The 25,780-nt window shown below is 40.4% G+C and overlaps 1 protein-coding gene across 1 annotated transcript; it reads right to left on the bottom strand.

Moving 5' to 3' along the window:
- Positions 1 to 394: 394 nt before the first annotated feature.
- LOC143024004 (integrator complex subunit 15) lies at positions 395 to 24,968 on the bottom strand. The gene is made up of 9 exons (XM_076182695.1): positions 24,814 to 24,968; positions 21,888 to 21,972; positions 20,959 to 21,065; positions 18,010 to 18,234; positions 15,880 to 16,057; positions 7,611 to 7,770; positions 6,622 to 6,859; positions 5,986 to 6,145; positions 395 to 4,856 (listed from the first exon to the last, which is right to left on the bottom strand). Exons 2-9 carry the CDS (start codon positions 21,958 to 21,960, stop codon positions 4,777 to 4,779), a joined length of 1,221 nt encoding a protein of 406 aa, XP_076038810.1. The 5' UTR covers positions 21,961 to 21,972; positions 24,814 to 24,968; the 3' UTR covers positions 395 to 4,776.
- Between the last annotated feature and the right edge of the window lie 812 nt (positions 24,969 to 25,780).

Below are 25,780 nucleotides of genomic sequence, written 5' to 3' on the forward strand. Positions count from 1 at the left end.
TGGGCGGAATGCAGGGATGACCCGCCATCCACAAGGAGCTAAGATAAGAGGGAGGAAAAGGTGGTGGATGGGAGTGGAATGGGTGGGAGAGGGTATGTGCCTTTTGACTTTGGCTACCTCCCTGTTAAAGGGGGGGGAAAAAGTCCTTGTAATTTGAAATTGAACTTAATATAGTTTTAAAAACTGAATTTAATACAGTATGGTTACTTTTTCACTGAAAAAATGCTTATTGCACTTTAATACAATGGGAGGGAGGGGTGGTGAATGGGATTGAAGTGGCCGAGGATTGAAATGGGTGGGAGTGGATTTATGCTTTTTTACTTTGGCTACCTCCATTTTAAGGGGAGGAAAAGCCCTTAGTATTTGTATGTGATACAATGTCTACCTAATCTCATTTACTTTTTTTTTTTTTTTTTTTACCATTCTTGCATGAAAGATTAGCTCTAGTGGGCCCCCAGTTAGCCGTGGGACTTAGGTCAATGGCCAATTACACCTACTGGACAAATTTAGATTTAATAAGTAAGCAAGAACTGGTTTACCAATACAGTGGTTAATGAATGGAATAGGCTTAGTAACCATGTGATGAGTGCTGAAACTATTGGTTGTTTTCAAAGGTTAGACAAATTTATGGATGGGGATGATAGATGGTAATGGACACAGAACTGCCTGGTGTGGGCCTTATGGTCTCTTACAGTCTTCTCCATTCTTATGTTTTTAAATCCAGCCCTGACTGGGTCGTCAGAACCTCCCATAGATCTCTCTCTGGGGAAAAATGTCGGATTGTTGTCGGTGTTGTGCTAGTGTGGGATTGATTCAATGTCGTTGGGTTACGGTAGTAACCATGCATGTCCATAGGGGGATCCAGGGGATGACATTTGCCCCCACTCCCTAGGAACCAAGGGCGTGTTTGAAACTTTGCTGGCCATCAGGTATAATTTTGTTGAATTTTTTTTTAAGTTTTAGTATATTACTGTATGATTCATCAGTCAAAATGTAACTTTGCCAGTTGTTACATATAATTCTGATAGATATTTTAAGCTGGATTATATCGGTGTATAGCTGATGACAGTCAAAATGTAACTTATATAATGTAAATATATGCCAATGCGGCCAATATGAAGTGTGTATCTTGACATAATTTAGTTAGATTTCTAAGTTGGGGCATATCATTGTATAACTGATGAAAGTCAAAATGTAACTCATATAATGTAAATATATACCGATGCGGCCAATCTGAAGTGTGTATCTTGATATAACCCAGTGGTTCTCAACCTTTTTTTGGGCATGCCCCACCTACAAAGGATTACAAAGGCGGAGCCCGCCAACAGGAGATCTTTTGGTCCATAACTAGGTCGGATGCGAAAAATATATATATATAAATTATAAAAAAAAAATAATAAAATAAAAACTATAATAATATATAAAATAAATAATACATAGGTATAGTTAAATGATAAACAAACAGGTAAACAGTAAATAATGATAAACTGACAAATAAATAATGATAAACAGAAATCAAGCAAATAATAAATAGACAAATAAATAATAATAAATGGAAATCAAACAAATAATAAATAAACAGACAAATAATAACAAACAAATAATCATACAATATAAAATAAATAGCAGTCCCCCATGTGGTGATATACAATCCTTATTATTTGAAAAATAAACTCCCCTTCAGCCGAAAAAGGATAAAACTTTGGTTTAAAACCACTTCAAAAGAACAAGGCATCACTGAAAAATAAAAAACAAAACAAATTGAATAAAATAAAAATAGAAAGATTTTGACCCAGATTTCCTCAGTTGCCCCCTTAAAAATCATATTGCCCACATGAAAAACTAAATTGCCCACCTGTGGAGCGTATGCCCCACGTTGAGAAGCACGGATACAACAGTGGTTGGCAACCTGCGGCTCTTACAAAATTATTTTTCCATCAAAATGAAGACATTGTGTATTGTACATTTGTAAAACATTCCAGGCAAAATCATATATTTATATCTACATATATACACTCAACCCTCCATTTACCAGACCCTGATGCAACAGATCTTCAATTTAGTGGAAAAAAGGTCCCCTCCATTATAGAGCTGGATGATGGCCCAATAATCCATTGCTGCGTACATTTGTCTAATCCAAATCATTTGTCCATTGCTGCACAATACTTTAGTGATATATCAACCTGTACCTGCACCATGCCACCCAAGAAAAACTTTATTTCTGTTCTTTTATTTCATATTTACCTTTTATGTGTGTTAAAACTAATCATACATACATATACTGAAGACTTTTCCCCCTTACAAGCAAGGTAGCCAAAGTCAAAGGTATAAATCTACTCCCACCAATTTCATCATCACATACTCCACTCCCCCTCCCTCCCTCTCTTTTCAGCTCCTTCCCGATGACAGGTCATCCCTGCATCTTGTCCACTGCCCTGGGTCAGAGGCAATGCAGCAAGACACAGCACAGTCAAAGCAAGGCTGCTTCATTTAATTGGTGACCCCCTTCTCTGCCCCCTCATGCAGAAAAAGAGAAGACAGGGAGAAATCCCTTCGGGCTGCGTCAAAATATCATTCGCACATAATCACCCCCTACCCACTCCCTTCTATGCATCACAGCATCATCTCCATACACAACCATTCTCCACTCACCCTTATCTTTTGTCTTCTCCCTTCCTTCCTCAACAGACATCCCCCTCTTTCCCAATGCCCCTTTTACCCCATCCATCCATCTCATCCTTGGTCACCTCATGTTCACTCCCTCCACCTCTGCCTTCCACACCTCTTTTACTAATCTTTCTTCTCATTCTTTTCCATAATACGATATTACCATATTACTTTCAGGCACAGTAAAAGAAACCAATAAATGTATACTGTACCAAATTGCCAACAACAGCCATTTGTCCATTATTTACTGATCTAGTCCATTCTGTTTACATTTGGCAGGAATGGACTGGTCTTTGCACGCATTTGTCCGTTAAATGGAGGGTCGATTGTGTATATATATATATATATACATATATACATTTATTCAACTTCAAAAAGATCTGTGGCCATCAATTATCATGATTTGTAGAAATGTCTTTCCTAATCTGAACTTATTTTTTTTGTGTTGCAGCTCCAACAGCAAAACATTTTTATTAAAGTTAAAAAAGGTTCTTCTGGCTGTATGGGTTGCCGACCACTGCCCTATACCATAAACCATTACGTAAAATACATTTAATTTTGACCCCTACCTACAAAAATTCTTAACCTCACCACCCACACAAAAATTCCTGTGGACACCCCTGGTAGTAGCAGGAATCAGTCATCAGTTGTTGCTGTCATTCCCTAGACCAGCATTTCTCAACTAGGGTTCTGCAGAACCCTAAGGCTCCACAAAAGGTTATTGTAATAATGTAATATAGACATCATCCTATCTAACCAATTATTACAATGAAAATAAAATGAGAAAGATATGGTATATGCGTTTGTTTTTGTTTTTTTGCGCAGGGGTTCCTTGAGACATGCAATTTATTTTAAAGGTTACTCAAGAGTAAAAGGTTGAGAAACGCTGCCCTAGACTATCTGGCCGAGCAGTCCCGTTTCCCTGAGGAACGCCATGGCTGGAATGGGGTTTTCCCACAAATCCCTTAGAGAGTGTATATTGTATTGTTAGCATGTCTTCCATAATGTGTTGTTTAGTTTGGGGTTGAAGTGTTACATCCTGGAGAGTTATCAGTGATGCAGTCATCCAGCCTCTTCTGGTAGCTTAGAAGGGCTGGATGGTGGCCTGCAACACTTGCAACCTGGCCAGATGGACTCTGTCCTCTCAGGGGTGAGAGGATTCAGAGGGATGGACATCAGGGGGTCAGACATGCAGCAATGTAAATGGGTCATGGTGGTAACAAAACAGTCACCAGTTGTCAGTTCTCCTTATGTGAAAAGGTGGGGGAAGTACAGTCCAAGTAATCTAGAGAGATCTAGGGCCCAGTTCAGAGACCAAGTACCAACCCTTTGGGGTTGCACTTCTAGACAGAGTTAATGTCGAAGACGGCCAGCAGGGAGCCGATTCTCTCCAACATACATCCCACAGGATCCCAATAACTGGGTGCCCGCCATTGGTCCCTCATGTTTGTAAATACATCTAAACAATCTTCCTTTTACAGTGAAAGTCCTTCATTTTTATAAATATATCTGAATAGTCCTTATTTTGATATGAAAGAATTTTTTTTTGTGCTATTTAACAAACAACACGTTTTATAAGAACATCTTCTGAAACTCATTCATACTTACAATTCTAAAAATTTTTACCTGTTCTGCAAGTTATACACATTTGGGTGTATAAAGTATAAGGTGGGGTATATAACAAGGAGAAAGACCTTTTGGCATATATACAAGTTTCTGTCTTACTTTGATCTTAATTTGTTCTATTTTTTTCTCTTCCCCTCCCCAACTATTCTGACCATGAATAGGCCAGCCTGCCTATAAACACTGGGTGATCACTATACAAAAATATTGTGGCACTATGTTCCGTTCCTTCAGTTTCAAACAACACACTTATATGACGCCTATTTCCATCACTTTGAACGATTTATATTTTCCATCACGTTTACGCTTATTAAGTAACTTCCATTTCTATGAAGGGGTAATGTCCTGAAAACACGGGTTTTCCTGATCCTGGTCGAAGATTTCCCGCACTGTTATCATCCGAGTGTCTTTGAAGTTTGCTTTTCACAGGTGTTGCCAACTGGGTACCACGGGATAGTAAGTTTGCTCGTGCAAGTTCTCGTTGTGTCACCTGATCCCATGAGTATCCAGTAGAGTTCGGATAAGGCGGTTTGATGGAAGGGTTCTAAAGGCTTTCCATATGTCTCCTGGAAAATTGTAATTATTACTGTTGAGAGGGTAAAAAAAGAAGAAAAAAAAAATATATATATAAAACAAATAAATAATAAATAAATAGAATAAATAAATAATACATACATACATATACCAAAGCCTTTTCCCCCCTTATAAGGGAGGTAGTCAAAAAACAGACATAAAACCACTCCCAAATAAAATAAATGAATAAATGATAATGATACATACATACACCAAGGGTTTTTTCCACCTTACAAGGAAGGTAGCCAAAGACAAAAGGTATAAGTCCACTCCCACACCATTTCCTCCCCCCCATACTCCACTCCCATTCACCACCCCTCCCTCCCTCCCTCTTTTCTTGGCTCCTCCTGGATGATAGGTCATCCCTGCATCTTGCCCACTGCCCTGGGTCAGAAGCAATGTAGCAAGACATGGCACTTCCACAGCAAGGCTGCTTCATTAAATTGGCGACCCCTCATGCAGAAAAAGAGAAGATGGGGAGAAATCCCTTCGGGCTGCATCAAAATATCATTCATACATACTCCCTCACCCCCCCATCCCCATCCACTCCCTTCCATGCATCACAGCATCATCCATGCACAACCATTCTCCACTCAGCCATATTTTCTGTCTGTCTGCATTATGCAACTGATTAAAAATGGGAGGGTTGGTCATGGAAGTAAATTAAGAAAGACCAAATGTCGAAAGGATGTGAAAAAAATAGTTTTCCATATAGATGTACATGTGGAATAGCTTAGAAGGTGATAGAGGCCAAGCTCAAACAATACACAAGTTCAAATCTAAACATGATAATTGGAAATCAAGGATATAAACTAAGTTGGAACTACATGATTTCGAGTCTAGGTATGTTAGAAAATTAGAGAACAGGAAATGGGACCCAATGAGCGTTGCTCCCTTCCTGTATACTACAGTTAGGTAAATACAATCACGCATGCCAACACAGCACGCACTCCATACGGGATTTGTGGGAAGACCACATTCTAGCCATGGTGTTCCTCAGGGAGACAGGACTGCTTGGCCTGTCTAGGGAACGATGACAACGACAATGACAACAACAACAACCACTGCTCTGTGAGGTCTCTTTCCACCCCATTTTCTGCTTTCGAAGAAACTGCGACTTACCAAGGGATCCTGATAGACAGTCTGTTCTCAGAGCTACGAGGATGACTTGAGCTAAACGGTCAAGTGACAGCTGGAGACAATCTTGATCCGAGCTCTTGCACTGCTTCACACGTTCACTGACGGCTTCAATCATGCTGAGCACTTGTTTAGGGCACAGCACCTTGAAAAGAAAAAGAATAAACAATTTAGTATTCTTAACCTCTTCAATATGAGTCAAATTCTCACAGGCAGCATCAGCTGCCTGATGTACGATGATGCATCATAATACTTGTGTCATAAAATATAAAGTCACCACTGTATTACTTGTTCTCTTTCACTCTGAATATTAATAACCACAGAGAATATGATCAAGCCAATTCACAGAACATAGGGGTCACTCAGCTACAACTACAAAATAAATATAATCAAGACGGCAATGCCGGCATCTACATATACCCATTCACGCCTCATGATGCCTACGTAAGCGACATCATATGGAAGGGGTTAACTTAATTGATGACCTCCCATCTCCCTCATGCAGAAAAAGAGAAGACAGGGAGAAATCTATGTTTTGGGTTGGTAAGATTATATGAGCTAACTGCTGCAGAGGTAGAGAAAACATACATTATAAACTCACTGAATGACTTCCGTACGTACCTGTCTCTGAGTCATGCGACATCTGACTGTCGTCACACTCTGGAGAGTTTTTAACATTGACAAGTGAAGCTTCGAATACAATTCCTCGGCTTCCTGAACATCCTCCTTCCACCCTTCCTTACCCTCCACTTTTACCATGTCCTGTGTAATCTTTGTCAGAGTTGGTCTTCTAGATGATGGAAGTGGACTTTGTGTTTGTGCATGATAACGGAGGAAGAATGGGGACTCCACACATAACCTGGAGAAAAATGGGGTGAAAAATGTACAATTCAAACACATTTTTTTCTCATTAATTTCCACATAATGATGGCTTTTACAGCTCTTATTTTGGGAACCATCAGATTATCTTATTCACCCGAGACAAAACTGGATATAAATAGAAAGTACTTTGACCAATGACATAAAACTACCAGGTGTTAACCAGAAAAAGACTTGTAAAGACACTCCCTACATCAAATGGCTTTAACTGCATTTATACATAACCAACTGATTATACATGTCTACAAAATGCATTATACATGAATTAAAGCATGTAATTAAAGGTGGAATGGGGGGGGGGGAGTAAGGGGTGGTTAAGTGTGAATGATATTTTGACACAGCCTGAGGCGGATTTCTCCCCATCTTCTCTTTTTCTGCATGAAGGGACCGGATGGGGGTGGGGGATACATGGGGGTGGGTGGGTGGATATCAAGCGGCCTTGCTGTGGATGTACTGTATCTTATCACACTGCTTGTGACTGAGGGCAGTGTGCAGAACACAGGGATGACCCGTCATCCAGGAGGAGCTAAGATAAGAAGGAAGAAAGGGTGGTGGATGGGAGTGGAATGGGTGGGAGAGAGTATGGGCCTTTTGACTTGGCTACCTTCCTTGTAAGAAGGCCAAAAGTCCTTGGTATAGAGACAGATAGCATTAAAGGAACCAAACTTATATTTCGTCACACCTGACGCCCAATACAAACCATGCTATACAGAGCACTTTCGGTCACTTACTTGACAATGGTCAAAATGGGTGGAACGGCAGTCATGGGCAACGAGATGCCTGGTAATGGCTGCGTAAGAGGAACCAGGGCCAGGTGAGGGTGTGTGCACAACCAGGAAGCGAATGTTCGCACCAATGGCAAAGGTGGTACTACGCATATATTACCTGTACCTGAAAGAAAAATTAAAAATGAATATATAACGATGATTTGAATTAATGTTGTGAGCTCCATCCTATCAGGAGACTAGGAAGGTGCCCCTTATAGAGGACTTTGTGGTGTGGAATTTAATGAACCTTGGTCCAACTCACTGGTGGCAGGGTTTGAACTGCCATCACCTTAACCTCCACCACAAATAGCAATGTTCTAACCTACTTGGGGAAGCCAAGTTGTTGGTGTTGTCATTCCTTAGACTGTCTGGCTGAGCAGTTGTCTCCCCAAAGGACGTCATGACCAGAATGGGGTTTTTCCACATATCCTTTATTGTGTTATTGGCATTCATGACTGTGTACAATGCAGTCTTCCATAATGTGTTGTATAGTATGTGGGTGAAGTGTAACATCCTGGACAGTTATCAGTGATGCCTCTTCTGGTAGCTTAGAAGTCTGGATGGTAGCCACACTGCAGCCTGGCCAGGTGGAATCTGTCCTTTCGGTGGAGGGGGGATTCAGAGGAATGGACATCAGGGGGTCTGGCATGCCACAATGTACTGTCTTTCAGTATGCTGATGGAGCAGTGAACAACACGATTATGGATTTCTTCTAGAGGCTGGTGGTTGTGGAGGTAGAGAGTTTTTGGGTGTGATATAGGTATTTGGGTGTTGTTCTGATATTTCTTGGCATGTGTGGGTGTTCTGCTATGTAGTGTTATGGGTGTGTTGTGTTTGTGGAGGCTGTGCAAACTGTTTGTGAGGTTCTCATGTCAAAATGATCCTTGATTTTGAGGACTTTCATTTTGTGGTGTATATGGTCTGTAAGTGTTGTATTGAATTGAATTGAATTTTATTCGGATACAATCATACATACAATAAGTACAATACATACAACTCATTATTATACACAGTATATATAATTGTACATCCGAGGATGGCACAGAAAGTCAAAAGACTTATTTCCACTGTGGTCCTCATATTACAATTAGGAAAGGATTATCATAGAAAAGCTAGGTTATACGAAGTGTAAATTAGGATTATAAGAAGTGTAAATTAAACATATAAACTATTTTCTTCAGAGAGAACAGTGTCTAAAAGATAACATTTAACGATTTTTTAAAACTACTTTTAGATACAATTGATTGAATGTTGGTCGGTAACGAGTTCCAAGCAATAGCACCAGTGTATTTGAAAGTACTTTTCCCTAACGAACTATTAAACCTAGGTACAATGACAGATGACCTACTAGAACGAGTTCTCAGGGAACGAGCATTTCTGACAAGTGTAAACATATCTGACAAATAACTGGGACAAGAGTCGTTCACAATTTGGTGAACATGATTAAGCTTTAACTGAGCAACACGTTTCTCAACAGGTAACCAATTTAACAGTTTAAAATGCGTATAATCTAGATGAGTACGTGGATGAATTTTCAAAACGGTCCTGATTAGTTTGTTTTGACATATTTGAAGATTACTCTTAGATTTTTTAGATAGGTTGCTATACCAGGAAGAACAAGCAGTCAATATGACACTGAACCAGGGCTGAAGCTAGTAACTTCATTGTCTCTACATCTAGGTATTTTTGTATTCTTGCCAAAAATTTTGTTCTGGAGCTGACCCTTTTAATCATTTTTTGTGCCATAACTTCTCCCGTTATGGATAGATTTAAATGAGTGCATAGAGGGTTTAGGAAGAAATGTCAATGTAATAGTACTGGGAGACCTTAATGCTAGGGTGGGAAATGGTCCAATCGATGGAGTGGTTGGGAAGTGTGGAGTTCCAGGAAAGAATCGTAGTGGAGAGTTGATGGTGGAAATGTGTCTAGAAAGAGAGTTGATGATAGCAAATACAGTGTTTCGGAAGAAAGTCAAGCATCAGTACACATGGGAGAGGGTGGTGGAGGGAAGGGTGGTAGATAGAGCACTAATGGATTATGTAGTGGTAAATAGGATTATGATAGGAAGAGTTAAGGATGTACATGTGCTAAGGGGAGAGGGTGGGGGAATATCAGATCATTTTTTGGTGGAAGGTAAGCTGAGAGTGGAGGATAGATGGAGAAAGAGGAAAGGGACAAAAGGTAGGGAGGTTCTTAGAGTGAACTCCTTGAATGAAAAGGAAAAGGAGAAGGAGTACGAAAAGAAGCTGAAGGAGGAGTGGGAGGGAGTAAAGGATAGAGCAGAGATGGGTGTGGAGGAGGAATGGGGATGGTTCAAGGAGGGAGTCTTAAAGTGTGCAAGGATGGTGTGTGGAACAAGAAGGACAGGGGGAAATAGAAGAAAGGGTAGTGAATGGTGGGATGAGGAAACGAAGAAGGTTGTAGAAGAGAAGAAGCGAGCATTCACAGATTGGTTACAAAAGAGGACGGGGGAGTCGTATGAGACGTACAAAGAAAAGAAAAGAGAAGTAAAGCAAAAGGTAAAGGAGGCAAAGAGGAGAGCAGATGTGAAATGGGGTAGGAGTATGACAGAAAATTTGGAAAGTAATAAAAAGATGTTTTGGAAAGAAATTAAGAGAGGAAGAGGAGGCGAATCAAGTAGAGAAGAAAAGGTAAAAGGTGCAGATGGAGAGATGATAATGGAAGAGATGGCAGTAAGGGGAAGCTGGGCAGAATATTTTAGGGAGTTGCTAAATGTAAAGGAGGATAGGGAGGGAAAGATAGCGGTGGGAAATGCTAAGAAAATGACCGTGATGAGTGAGGAGAATGGAGGAGAAATAAGGAAGGATGAGGTGAAGGCAGTTGTAAAGATGATGAAAGTAGGTAAGGCACCTGGTCTGGATGGATGCCATGCAGAATGTCTGGAAAAGGGAGGTTCAGTGATGGTGGACTGGTTGGTGAGGTTATTTAATGTTTGCTGGAGAGAGGGTAGAATACCGGAGGACTGGAGAAGTGCCTGTATAGTTCCTCTTTACAAGGGAAAAGGGGACAAGTGTGAATGTAGTAGTTTCAGAGGGATTAGCCTGTTAAGTGTAGTAGGGAAGGCTTATGGGAGGATCTTAATTGAGAGGATTAGGAGAGGAACAGAAGGAGTAATTGGTGAGGAACAGTGTGGATTTAGGACAGGTAGAGGTTGTGTAGATCAGATCTTTGTGGTAAGACAGATATGTGAGAAAGCTATAGGAAAGGGGAAGGATGTTTTTTGGGCTTTTATGGATCTGGAAAAGGCTTATGATAGGGTAGACAGAAAGGCACTGTGGGAGGTTATGCAGATTTATGGGATAGGAGGAAAGCTTTTGGGAGCTGTCAAGAGTTTTTATGAGAGTAGTAGAGCATGTGTCAGGATTAGAAATGGAGAGAGTGAGTGGTTTGAAGTAAAGGTGGGACTTCGTCAAGGATGCGTTATGTCGCCCTGGCTGTTCAACTTATACATGGATGGGGTGGTGCGAGAGGTGAATGCTAGGGTAGTGGGTCAGGGATTGGAGATGGTTAAAGAAAATGGAGAAAAGTGGGAGGTGAGCCAGTTGTTGTTTGCGGACGACACTGCGCTTGTGGCAGGGTCAGAGGAGGGATTGAGGAAGCTGGTGGCAGAGTTTGGGAGAGTATGTGATAGAAGAAAGCTAAAGATAAATGTGGATAAAAGTAAGGTGATGAGATGTACAAGGGGTGAAAGTGGCAGTAGACTGGAAGTGAACATTAAGGGAGAGCGACTGGAGGAAGTGGATAGTTTTAGATACTTGGGTGCAAGTGTAGCAGGAAAAGGTGGAGTGAAGGTGGAGGTAGAATGTAGATTGAGAGAAGCGAGTAAATGCCTTGGTGGTTTAAAGAGTGTAATGAGGAATAGACATTTGGGAATGGATGCGAAGAGGAGACTGTATGAAGGAGTGATTGTGCCAACAGCACTGTATGGGGCAGAAACGTGGAATATAAGAGAAGAAGAGAGAAGGAGTTTGAATGTGTTTGAGATGAGGTGTCTGAGAAGTATGGTGGGGGTTACTAGGCTGGATAGAGTGAGAAATGAGGAGGTGAGGAGGAGAACAGGGGTGAAAAAGGATTTGGGAGATAGGGTTGATGAAAGAATATTAGGATGGTTTGGACACATGGAAAGAATGAGTGAAGAAAGACTAGTAAAAGAGGTATGGAAGGCAGATTTGGAGGGAGTGAACATGAGGGGACGTCCTAGGATGAGGTGGATGGATGGGGTGAAGGGGGCTTTGGGGAAGAGGGGAATGTCTGTTGAGGAAGGAAGGGAGAGGACGGAAGACAGAGGTGAGTGGAGAATGGTTGTATATGGATGATGTTGTGACTGCATGAGGAGGAATAGGCGGGGGGGTGGGGGCCGGGGTAGTATGTGTGAGTAAATTTTGACGCAGCCCGAAGGGATTTCTCCCCGTCCTCGCCCTATATGCAGAGGGGGACGGAGAGGGGGGGTCGCCGATTAAATGAAGCGGCCTTGCTGTGGATGTGCTGTGTCTTGCGACACTGCTTCTGACCCAGGGCGGTGGGCAGGGTGCAGGGATGACCCGTCATCCAGGAGGTGCTCAGATGAGAGGGAGGGTGGGAGGGGTGTGGAGTGTATTTAGGGATGAAATGGGTGGGAGTGTTTTTATGCCTTTCCCCTTTTTGGCTACCTCCCTTGTAAGGGGGAAAAAGCCTTGGTATATGTATGTATGTAACTTCTCCCGACACATTTTGATCAATTTCTGTTCCAAGATATTTGACAACAGACCTAGGTTGAATACTAGTATCATTACATTGGATATTGAAGTTGGGAGCATTTTTGAGTTTTTGATTGGAGCCAAAGAGAATGGATTCTGTTTTACCTAGATGTAGAGACAATTTGTTATCCAACAACCACTTGCTGACATTCAATAACTCTTCACTGAGTAACGTCTCAATCCTATTTACATCTTTGCCAGAAACTAGTAAGGCTGAATCATCGGCATACAACAGCAGTTTACAGTTCACAGCAGCTTTCATGTCATTCACATACAAAAGAAACAACAGCGGACCTAAAATGCTACCCTGTGGGACACCACATGTTATTTTTGCTGCTTTTGATGTTGAACCATTTACATTCACAATCTGTTCTCGACCTGTTAGATAAGACCTCATCCAATTAACAACATCTGATTTGAAGCCTAACGCTTGTAGTTTGAATAATAGAATATCATGATTTACAGTATCAAAGGCTTTCTGGAGATCTAGCATAACCATTCCACAGTAATTACCTCTGTCAATTTCACCTTTGATGTAATCAGTCAAATTGATCAAACATGCATCAGTAGAATATGATTTTCGAAAGCCTGATTGTAAATCATAGAACAAGTTATTGCTTTGAATGTATTCATAAACCTGGTTATAAACAACTCTTTCCAAGACCTTCGATATAATACCGAGCACTGAGACTGGCCTATAGTTACCGGAATCTGTTTTGCTACCCTTCTTGTACAAAGGAGTAACTTTTGCTAATTTAAAATCTTTGGGAACTTTGCCCTGTTGAATCGAAGTATTGATTATGTGAGTGATACAGGGAGTAATCTGCTCAGCTGAGTCATTCACAAATCTGGCTGGAATATTATCTAGTCCGGTAGCCTTAGACCTGTTAACAGTCTTCAACATTTTATACACATCTACATTAGCAACCGTAGACAGAGCAAAGGTGTCATAGGATACACCCTGATTCCAATAATAATTATTAATGTGTTCTTGGCCAAAATGACCTGAAGGTACTGGTAAATTATTTACGAGGGTGGTAGCAATGGTGGTGAAAAAGGAGTTAAATTTTTGAGCCACCGCTACTTTGTCGAAAGTAACGATCCCATTAACATTAAGACCAATGTTACTACTTTTGGATTTTAGATTTTTGGAAGAACCTAACTGTTTGATTGTTTGCCATAGTTTTTTGGGATTGTTTTTGTTGGTTTGGAGAGAATCTTTGTAATATCCTACCTTAGCTCTGTCTACCATAACCTGAACCTCGTTCTGTAACTTCTTATACATAGCGAAAACAGATTGATCTTTTGTTTTCTTATACTCTTTTAAAGCCTTATCTCTCCTGTTGATCATTTTCAAGATGTCACCAGAAAACCACGGCTCGGAACGTTGTTTTATTCTGATTGATTTTACTGGAGCTAATTTGTCTAATACCCCCATGAACAGTGCTTTAAAATTATTCCAAGCTTGATCAACATCTGTACAATTGACGACTGAAAACCAGTTAACCGCGGACAACCTTTCGCAGAACAATTCCTTGCTGTAATGCTTAAGAGAACGAACTTTTATGGTTTTATGCTGATTGATTTGTTGTTTGAAAACTTTCCTGATACAATACGTTGCTCTATGGTCACTCAAACCAATATCAATTACTCCACTAGAACATATTTTCTGAACATCTGATACCAAAATAAGATCAATAACAGAATTAGCAGTGGCACATACTCTGGTGGGTTCTGTGATAATTTGTTTCAGATCATTCATTGAACAGAATGACTTTAGCGCATTATGCAGAGTATTCGAGGTTGATTCTACATGAGTATTCAAGTCGCCAGTTATAATCACTTCTTTGTTCAGAAAGTCTGTGGAATTGGAACACAAATCCTCAAGCTTACTATAGAAGTCATGTTGCCAGGGCGGTCTATAGCAGGCACCTACGAGGATAGGCTTAGATTTTGGCAAGAGAATGTTTATCCACAAAGCCTCTAACTCACTGTTCATGTCTGTCCGTTGCTCAAACGCGATGTCGTTGCGTATGTAGACAGCCACGCCGCCTCCAACCCGGTTACGATCTCTCCTCACGATGGTGTAGTTGTTGATCTCTACCTCCGGATCCGCTATCGTATCGTCCAGCTTGGTCTCGGTGAAGCATAATACTGCAGGGGTAGTCCTCCGGGTAATCTCTCTTACCTCGTCCAATTTTGACGTCAGGCTGCAAATGTTCAAGTGAACAATTTGTAGGCCCTTGCCCGACAAACAGGACAGCTTGGCATCCATCTCATCGGCCCTCACGGGGCCAGGGCATTGATGAATGTCGCCAGATAATAGCAAACATATTGCTATTATAACACTGTTGCTTCTGGGTTTGATGTTGCTTACCTCGGAAGTACACGAATGTGTTCCGACCTGACCTTGTTGCTGCTCTTGGTAATGGAAGAGGGCGATAGTAGGTGTTTGTATATAGTCCATCGGCCAAATCCAAAGTGTTTGTAACAGCCATCACAAGTCAAATAGTTCTGTAATTGTCTTTAGGGTTTTGTTTTGTATGGTCTGTAGGGTATTGTGGTGTGTCTTAGTGAGATTAGGGGCCCATGAAGGGCTGGCATAATTCATCACTGAGCATATGCATTGTTTATATAGTGTAGTGATTGTTTCTTTGTGTTGTCTGAATGTTGTTCTTGCAACTGATTTCAGCATACAAGTCTAGGTGTGCATTTTGCCCTTTTTGTTTGTGATGTGTTGTTTGAACAACATGAATCTATCTGCTAAGAATCTTGGGTGTATGTATGTGTGGTATGAGTGTTGTTGATATAGAGGCATAGTATATATTTGTGTTCCACTGTCCACAAATATACATATAGTGTATAGGTTGTGTTGTTGGGATATTACTTATATTGTCAGGGCCACAGGCTGAGCTCGGTGGCTGAGTGGGTTAGGGTGTCGTTACTTGCAGCGAAGGTCGAGGAGATGACGGTTTGAACCCTGCCAACGGCGAAGTTGAACCAAGGGCACGGTTCATTAAATTCCATGCTTCAAAGTCCTCTGTAAGGGGCACCATCCTAGCCTCCCGACAGGAGGGAGTTTGTGACGTTAAACCAATTATTATATTATTTATTATGGAAGACTGCATTGTACACAATTATGCATGCCAACAACATAATTTATACAATGGGATTTATGGGAAAACCCCGTTCCAGCCTTGATGATGCTCCTTAGGGAGATGGGAGTGCTTGTCCAGACAACCTAGGTAATCTCATCATAATCATCATCTCCTTTATAAAGATGGTAACTTGGTTAAAGACACACCCACTTCCACCCATTCAAAAAAAAAAAAATAAAAAAATAAATAAAAAAATAAATAAATAAATAAAAAAAAATAAAAAAAAATAAAGACACCCACTTCCACCCATTCAAGATTAGAAGAACGAAGAGGGAAGGAAAAAAAAAAAAAAAAAAAAAAAAAAAAAAAAAAACTTACCTAAATTTGCGTACAGCTGAGATGCAGCTGTGATAAGATTCGCAGTAAAGAGCGGTGCAATTGAAGGAAGCGGGGTGAGAGGCGAGGGCATCGAGGGCGAGGACGGGTTTGGGAGGAAGTAATCCCTCACCAGGCCTTGGCAGACTTCTCCGCTGCAGCTGCTCAAGCAACAAACTTGCTGAAATTGAAGGAAACGGGTGAGAACTAGTTTACTAAGAGAGTGGTTAATGAATGGAATAGACTTAGTGACCATATAGTGAGTGCTGAAACAATTGGAAATTTAAGATAAGATTGGATAACTTTATGGATAGGGATGGTAGGTGGTAAGGGACATGGAACTGCCTAGTGTAGGCCTTATGGTCTCTTGCAATTTCCTCTATTCTTATGTTTTTATCTATATGGAAAAAGGAGGTGCCAAGATAAGAGGGAGGGAAGAGGGTGGAGGGGAGTGGAGTGTGATGGGGATGGAATGGGTGGGAGTGCTTTCTATGCCTTTGTTTTTTGGCTACCTCCCTTTTAAGGGGGAAAAAAGCCTTTAGTGTACGTACGTAAATACAAAATGAACTCTTCTCCTTTATAAGGCAGTCACCCATCTGTTCTCCCTCTTACCTTAGCTCCTTGTATACGAGGAGCCACCCACAAATACATATATCAAAAGTTCTTTTTCCCCCTTAAAGTGCATTTTGCTCTGTGCGATAAATTATTAGCCAACCACAGCCAAAGGTTGGTGACACACAGCCTACCTGGCATCATATTTGGGTAAATGTGTTGGTAGGTTCAGTTAAAATTATCAGCAGCTCAAAATAAAACTGCCCCATTCAAAAACAAAGAATTAGTACTCTAGACCAGTGGTTCTCAAACTGTGTTCCGCGGAACCCTGGGGTTCCAGGAAGACCTTTCAAGGGTTCTGTGGCAAAAAAAAAAAAAAAAAAAAAAAAAAATATAATATATATATATATATATATATATATATATATATATATATATATATATATATATACATATGTATGTATAAATATTTATTTATTTGAATAGGAATGAATAAAATGAATCTGAAAGTGATGAAATATTTTGCATTCGAGAGGAGATTGAGGGGGAGAGACTGTACGAGTGTACCACTATATACTGTATGTATGTTGGTGACGGTTATTCTGAAATCTTTTTAAGTCTGTCAAAATCTTTTTTCGTTGGGGGTTCCGCCGAGTACCAGCAAATGTGAAAGGATTCTGTTAGATGGAAAAGTTTGAGAGCCACTGCTCTAGACAATTGTTCGACAAGAATCATTGAGCCATGAACGATCATTGTTAAGCAATAATCACATTGAGTAAAAGATACCTTTAGAAAGGAGGTAGCATATGTCCACACTACACCTATTCTTTGTGCCCCCCATTTTACTAGAAACAACTGGTTTAATATCGTGAACTCTACCATGTAAAGAATAGGGCAGTGTCTCCATTACATTTTTTGAAGAGGGGAATTTAATACAGTACGCCCTTTCATTAATCTAATTTTCCCACATCACCTCAAGCCACCTTCACTCTAGATATCTCGCCCGAGTAGCGAAACTCTTAGTTACTCGGCTCACGAGTATCCCAATAATCTATCTATATGCCAAGGTCCTCTTCACCCTTATGAGGGAGGCAACTATGTCAAAGCCACACACCCACTCTCACCCATATTCCACTCCCATCCACCATCCTTGTTTCCGCCTCATCTTAGCTCCTCTTGGAAGAAGAGTCATCTCTGTCTCCTGCCCAGTGACTAGGTCCCAGTCATACTCAATATAAAATCATATATACAATAAAAGACCAATGCCCCATGTGGGGCAGGGTGAGAGTGTGGACAATGTGGGACAAGGTGTTCAGTGTGTGTTAAGAATGCAAAACAACCTACATAGATACATATACCAAAGGCTTTTTTCCCCCTTGCATGGGAGGTAGCCAAAAGACAAAGGCATAGAAACCACTCCCACCCATTCCATCCCTAATACACTCAACTCCCCTCCACCCTCTTCCCTCCTTCTTATCTTAGCACCTCCTGGATGATGGGTCATCCCCTGCATCCTGTCCACTATTACAATATTAAGCACTATCACTTCAAAACAACCTAACAACAATAAATCAAACACACCTGTAACCAAACAGCTGTAGCTTCTAAAACAGACGCATTGTGAGTCACAACTGCCAAGGACACAAGGGACCCCAAAATCCTTAGTTTGTGTGGGGTTCGTACATCATTGGCAGCTGGATGAAATAGGGTGATGAAGAGCGTATTCTGTGATGCTGCATCCACGGATTCTCCAATGTGATGTGCCATCTGCTGTACAATAGCCAGTTCCTCTACGGGGCCCAACGGCTGTAAAACATTACACGTCAATCAACCCACTGCCTTGGTTCTCTCCTGCTGGGGGATCATTGATGGGCACCTGTCTCTGATGATCCTGCAGGACATTTGTTTTGTGATCTGTATGTTTTTGGATGGATGTGTTGTGGGGTACTAGGAGTAAGTTTTTGTAATAAATGTTTGAGTTTAATATTGCTGGGGTTCTTTTCTTGTTCTGCTCTGTATAGCCCCCATCACACATTCAAGACTCTCATCAAATGTTTTGAATTTGAAAAACTGGATGATGACTTCGTTTACAGTATTCTAGACTTCCCTGAGGACAATTGAACAATGTGTCTAATATTCGTATAGGTTTAACTTCCCTTAGTTCATCATTCAGCTTCTCAAAACATGACAAAGGTGATATGATATTTGGAGATTTTAAAAATAAAAAGATTGTAACCTAAGCTGTTTCTACGCAATTGAACACATTTGAGTCATGTATGTGTGGCAGGGGCTTATGTGGTGTGAAGGATCTGTGGCAGTGGATGGATTGATGGATTGATGGATTAATTCGAGGGGCGAGTGAATAAATCAATCCACTGTCACATGTCTCTCTTGCAAGAGACCCACATCTCTCACAGGGAACTGGTAACAGCCACAGGGCAGGTCCATAAAAAAAGAGATATTGTGGGTGAATGACTTACAATGTTAATCAAAATGACAAACTACCTTTATGAGGTAGTCCTGCATGACAGACATCAGAGAAAATCATCTCCGTGCTGTCCTACCCAAAACCAGCAACATTCCCACACCCACGTGAATGTCCACGACCCTCTGTCTTGGGACAGGGGCTCAAGGTCTTTCTCTGTGAACTTTGTACATCCTCCACTTTCCCATACATACATACATACATATACCAAGGCTTTTTCCCCCTTCCAAGGGAGGTAGCCAAAAAGGGAAACGCATAAAAACACTCCCACCCATTTCATCCCTCTCATCTGAGCACCTCCTGGATGACGGGTCATCCCTGCACCCTGCCCATCGCCCTGGGTCAGAAGCAGTGTCGCAAGACACAGCACATTCACAGCAAGGCCGCTTCATTTAATCGGCGACCCCCCCTCTCCGTCCCCCCTTGCATATAAGGAGAGGACGGGAGAAATCCCTTCGGGCTGCGTCAAAATTTACTCACACATACTACCCCACCCACCCGCCCATTTCTCCTCATGCAGTCACAACATCATCCATATACAACCATTCTCCACTCACCTCTGTCTTCCGTCCTCTCCCTTCCTTCCTCAACAGACATTCCCCTCTTCCCCAAAGCCCCCTTCACCCCATCCATCCACCTCATCCTAGGACGTCCCCTCATGTTCACTCCCTCCACATCTGCCTTCCATACCTCTTTTACTAGTCTTTCTTCACTCATTCTTTCCATGTGTCCAAACCATCCTAATATTCTTTCATCAACCCTATCTCCCAAATCCTTTTTTACCCCTGTTCTCCTCCTCACCTCCTCATTTCTCACTCTATCCAGCCTAGTAACCCCCACCATACTTCTCAGACACCTCATCTCAAACACATTCAAACTCCTTCTCTCTTCTTCTCTTATGTTCCACGTTTCTGCCCCATAAGGAGAGATAACAAGTGACAACTGTTCCCCTCCTAATACTACTATGGGCCAGAGACATAGAAACAGTCTCACACTGAAAAAACACAGATAACATTCTAATGCAGGGATAGGTAAACTATAGGCTTGCAGGCCACCTAGATTGAATCTATCCACACTATTATGATGATGATATAGTTTAACATCACAAACTCTCCCCTATTAGTAGGCTTGGACAGTACCCCTTACAAAGGACTTTGTAGTATGGAGTTTAATAAACCATGACCTTGTTAAACTTTGTCAGTGGCAGGGTTCAAACCACCATCCCCTCAACCTTCGCCACAAATAACAACACCCTAATCCGCTTGGCCAGTGAGCTTCTACATTATTATAAAATGTTAATCAATAAAAATCTCGTTTTTTTTTCTTTAAAGTGAGCTACTTTGTTTCTCAAATAAATGTACTTCATTTGAAGTTTCTACTTTAAAATATAATTTTTTAGATAATGATTTTGGCTATTTTAAATATCAGTTATTTTACTTAATATATTATGCAGCACTTTGATGTTCTGAATTTCTGAATGTGACCCTTGCAATGACAAGTCTGCCCACCCCTGGGTCTAATGTTTCTTCCCATAGCAGTGGTTCTTAGAACTATGGGCCCCTTATGGTCCATGGAGACTGAAAAGGAGGTCCACAGTCCAAAAATTGGTGGTAATAAGTGGATGCCTGGTGATTTTGTTCAATATTGAAGTGATCTCCATGAGACCAAAAGACAGCATCACATAAAGATGGGATGTATGAAGAAATGGATTGAGAATCTCTGCTCTATAGGAAAATCTGAGGACCTTTGCTGACCAATGTGAGTCTTCAGGTTTCCAGTCACTACAACTTGAGACAATTATCATAATTATAACAAGAAAATTTTACTAGACACTATCCTTTAATTTTCTAATTTCATGGTAAGTAAAATAACTGATGCAATGCAAATATCCACTTTTCAACAGTAAACCTATCTGAGAGTTGACACCTTAATGTGGTGGATAAGCTTGAGAATCTTAACGACTACAGAAGTTACAGTGATAGAGATGAAAATCTCTGCAGGGTCGCCCATATTGAATGGCTCAAAAGTTTTCTGTTGTCACTAACCTTTGGTTTCCCGATTTTATGGTCTTTAAAGCAAAAAATGAATTCATCCATAATATATTGCTGAGTGCCATGCTGCTGGGATGAGGTAGGAAGTTTAATCACTTCCTCTGGCATGAAAAAAATAAAAATAAACCACATTTCAATTTTACTTCCTGCAATAATGTATCATATCTTCATATAACCTGACCTCTGATACTCATAGGTTCTACATTTGTAGTTTGTGTCATTTCTTTTAGGTTATCTTATGATAAATAGCTTATTTTCAATTATTTTGGCTATTTAGAGATAATTAAGTTTATTTATGTGCCTTCTGATAGTTATTTGAGTACAGCATGGGTCTATTAGGGCTTGGATATTACTGTCTCTTAAACCTTACGAATACCAGGAGTCAGGCATACAATATAAAATAAATTATGGTGTATTTCTTCCTCTAACACTCCACACAATGCATCACCTGAAGTACATCACAATGTTCAGAAGCATGTTTTATATGCTGACAGAATTAAACAACAAAAAAGTAAAATTCCAGAATCATGCACACACAAATATTTAACATGAAATTTACATTTTCCAATAGCTCCTAAATTAATGCAGTATAAGCTAACCTAACCTAACCATTCCATAGGAAAATAGATCTTTCAAATGCAAAATAGAAAGTGAAAAATGTGTTTGTGAGATACTGGAATAAAACCCCACCTTAAAAAAAAGTACTGGAACTACTTGTTATATAAATTTACCCTGTGTAATTGTTCCAGCATTATTCTCCTGGCCTGGATCCCAGCAAGCAAGTCTTCCCAGTATTTAATTAATGAAACACTAACTTATGGTACATATGTGGTATATATAGTTGTTGAATAACTTAGAACTCAATCGTTGTTTCTTTTTTATGTTCTTGCAAATCCAATCATACATCTTTTACAACATCTTACCTAATTTTCGTAGACCTTCCCGAACACAGGTTGGAAACTCAAGACGAAGCAATACACCCAAATCTACTGACATTGTGACAAGAACCTGAAAAATACAATAGCTTTAATGTCAAGTCTGTCCATCTCCTATACATTAATTTGCAAAATACTCTATGTATAATTACAGAGAGAAGTGGCCTTGCTGTGGATGTACTGTGTCTTCCTACATTGCTTCTGACCCACGGCAGTGGGCGGGATACAGGGATGACCCGTCATCCATGAGGAGATGAGATGAGAGGGAGGAAAGGATGGATAGGAGTGAAATGGGTGAGTGGGTATGAACCTTTTGATGTGGCTACCTCCCTTATCAGGGGGAAAAAAACCCTTTGGTATATAGATGTATATAGATAAATACAGATATGAAGGGCTCACCAACAGGTACTATCAGTGATGATCCTACAAAATGGATAGCAGAGAAAATGGTCTCCCTGCTGGCCATTTTCAAATTCTACCCTATCCCATAAAAACCAAGAAGTTTTTTTCCCCCTATGAGAGAGGTAGTCAGCCAAGGTATGCACCCAACCCCCAACCCATTTGTGTCCCTTTTATCATCGCTCCTTGGGCATGACAGGCCATCCCTGACCCCTACCTGCCAACTCCCTGAGTCAGGTAGAGACAGGATAGATTGTTATGGGAACATGACAGAAAAGGGCAAAATTCCAGAATCACACAAACATGGGTGTTTAACATGAAACTTAAGTTGTCAACAATGTGTATAGGGTTAACTTTTATTAGTTCATCATTCAGCTTTTAAATACATGATACAAAGGTGATATGATGTTTGGAGATTCAAAAAATAAAAGATTGTAACCTAGATTTAAAAATTTGCTCCTACATATACAAAAGGGTTTTTACCCTTTACAAGGGAGGTATCCAAAAAACAAAGGCATAAAATCCACTCCCACCCATTCCATCCCCACATACTCCACTTCCATCCCTATCTTGACTCCTCCTGGATGACAGGTCATCCCTGCATCTCTCCCACTGCCCTGGGTCAGAAGCAGTGTTGCAATATACAACACACCCACAGCAAGGCCGCTTCATTAAATTGGTGAACCCCCTCTCCGTCCCCTCATGCAGTAATGGAGAAGACAAGGAGAAATCCCTTCGGGCTGCATCATGATCAAGGTCCACTGCCTTAGCATTTTCAATATAAGTCAAATTCTCACAGGTAGCATCAGCTACCTGACATACAGTGATGCATTGTAATATTTGTTATAAAATATAAAGTTACATTTGTATTACTTGTTCTCTTTCACTCTGAATATTAATAACCACAGAAAATGCATTCAAGACAGTTCACAGAATATTAGGGTCACTCAGCTACAACTACAAAATAAATATAATCAAGATGCCAATGCTGGCATCCTCATATACCTACTCGCACCTCATGACACCTACGTAGGCATCATTGTATGGATGGGGTTATCACACTGGGCTTCCATGGGCTTTACTAATGCCAACAGTTGGGAGTTTGTCCGAGTAAAAATTACAGTAAATTTTTAGAAGTGCACACCTATGTGATATAGGAATAGAAAATTAAATAATAATTTTGTAAATTATAATACATCAATGTAATATATGTTATTCTTGGAGGAAATCATAGAAAAAATTACTAAAAGCTATACATAAAGAATCAACCATTTTGACTACTTGAGATACCATCTTTGTTTTGGTAGAGGCAGAGGTTGAAGAAATTAAAGTGTGATAAATTCATCTATTCTAACCTAAGCTAACCTAACCTATTTCTAGTATAGCAGTACCCGTAAGTCAAGAGGGCATCAGGTCATCACCGTTGCCATCTCCGAATCTATCAAAACAAAGATGGCATCTAAAGGAGTTGACACAACTTCATTTCTGCATAGCTTTTAACGTTTTCTGATATTGATTTCCACCAAGAAAAATATCTATGGACTATTACATCAATGTTTTATAATTTACAAAATTAATATTTAAATTTCTAATGCTATACACATGGGCAGTGTGCACTTCTAAAAAAATACCCAATATACTTTTTCAAATTTCCAAATATCAAATCATTTTTCCATCTAGCAAAACTGAATGATGAATTAAGATGAATGTTACTCTTGAATTTTCTGAGAGAAACCTTGATTTCTGTAAGTAAAGTCATTTTAGTTTCTCAAGTCAAGTGATTTTGACGCAGCCCGAAGGGATTTCTCCCCGTCCTCTCCTTTATATGGGGGGACGGAGAGGGGGGGGTCGCCAATTTAATGAAGCGGCCTTGCTGTGGATGTGCTGTGTCTTGCGACACTGCTTCTGACCCAGGGCAGTGGACAGGGTGCAGGGATGACCCGTCATCTAGGAGGTGCTAAGATGGGAGGTAGGGTGGAGGGGTGTGGAGTGTTTTCAGGGATGGAATGGGTGGGAATGATTTTATGCCTTTTCCTTTTTGGCTACCTCCATAGTAAGGGGGAAAAGCCTTGGGGTATGTAAGTCAAGTGAAGTTGTGAGGTAGCTTGTGGAAAAAAAAATACTCAAGTGAAGCTGTGAGGTAGTTTATAGGAAGAAAAATAGCCCAGTGTGGTAATCGCTTTAGTTAAGGGGCAAAACTGTAATGGGTATCAACATTAAAATTTAAATATTGTGAAGAAAAAAGGTGATTAATTTGGAGCGAGACCTTATCTCTGTACCTGAAATAGGTAAGCTCCTTTCCACATTGGACAGAAACGAGTGTAAATCTAATTCAAGTATTCCTGAATTATTATTATATATATATATCATTATATGTCGAGCGGCAAATCCACTCTGTTTACATGCGTATGTGTTCCTTGTCACGGTAAATGTATTGTAAATGTGTGTAAAAAGTGCATAAATTATTGAGATTTGATGTATTCATCATTCACATTATGAATGCACAAAACTATACCTTAAATCTTTAGATTCCTATCATGGAATAGGATAGCTATAAAACCATCAATAATAATGTAGTTACGATAACTATCACTTGTTTGCCTGCTTGACACCAGAGTTTGTTTACCACTCGTCCGAATTTGACTTCAAGCTTCGTCGTGGAAAAAGCGTTGAGCATATGTCACATGCTGTAAGGTTACTGACATTGTTCGTTATCAATCTAATAGCAATGTATTTTATTTCAGTGTGATTAATCAAGGTTAACTTGATTATTCATGAATGTCTATGATTGTACCAGTGAATTCTGTGTGAACAACTTTAAAACTTAGATTTTGTTTTCATTTCTATAATATTTCAGTCTTATTTATCTACCATTTCATAACACCCCTCCAAATATTCTTTATTTCTTATACCAGCTCACTGATGCCGCAGTCACACAAACGTCTTTGAAGCTGATACCAAAAATAAAACAGATGAGTGATACTTGTCTCCGATTCCTAGCAGTGATTGTCGCCTGTCCCAATAGTCCAAGCGCATAGGGCAAAGGTAGCGGCTTCGGCCGCAACTGCACGCCTCCTGGCGTTGGCTCGCCACAATTTTCTTCAGTGCATGCAATAGAGTGTGCACTCTACTGAGAATAACATACTGAGGTATTAAAACGACTATTTTTCTCCAATTAACCATACCATGACGGATGAGGCCAACGTGGTGAGGTACAGAGGCGGTTGTGTTTCCCAGGGGATAGAACGGGGGTCCTGCAGTGGACCCATAAGGCCCCCCCATATAGACACATACACACTTGTGTATATAAAAAAAATACACTCATTATAAGCAGTGGCTGATCCAAGGGGCTGGTCCTCACATTTTTTTTTCATTTCCTCATTGCAGAGGTCGAGAGACCTGCCTCGTTTATACCGCTGCGTGGCAGAAGGCAGTAATACAGGGGCAGATTTTTTCACAGCATTTAATAAAATGCTTAACTG

This window comes from Oratosquilla oratoria, unplaced genomic scaffold (assembly GCF_046742065.1).
Source record: "Oratosquilla oratoria isolate Oo_2021 unplaced genomic scaffold, ASM4674206v1 SCAFFOLD79, whole genome shotgun sequence".
Classification (NCBI taxonomy): Eukaryota; Metazoa; Arthropoda; class Malacostraca; order Stomatopoda; family Squillidae; genus Oratosquilla; species Oratosquilla oratoria.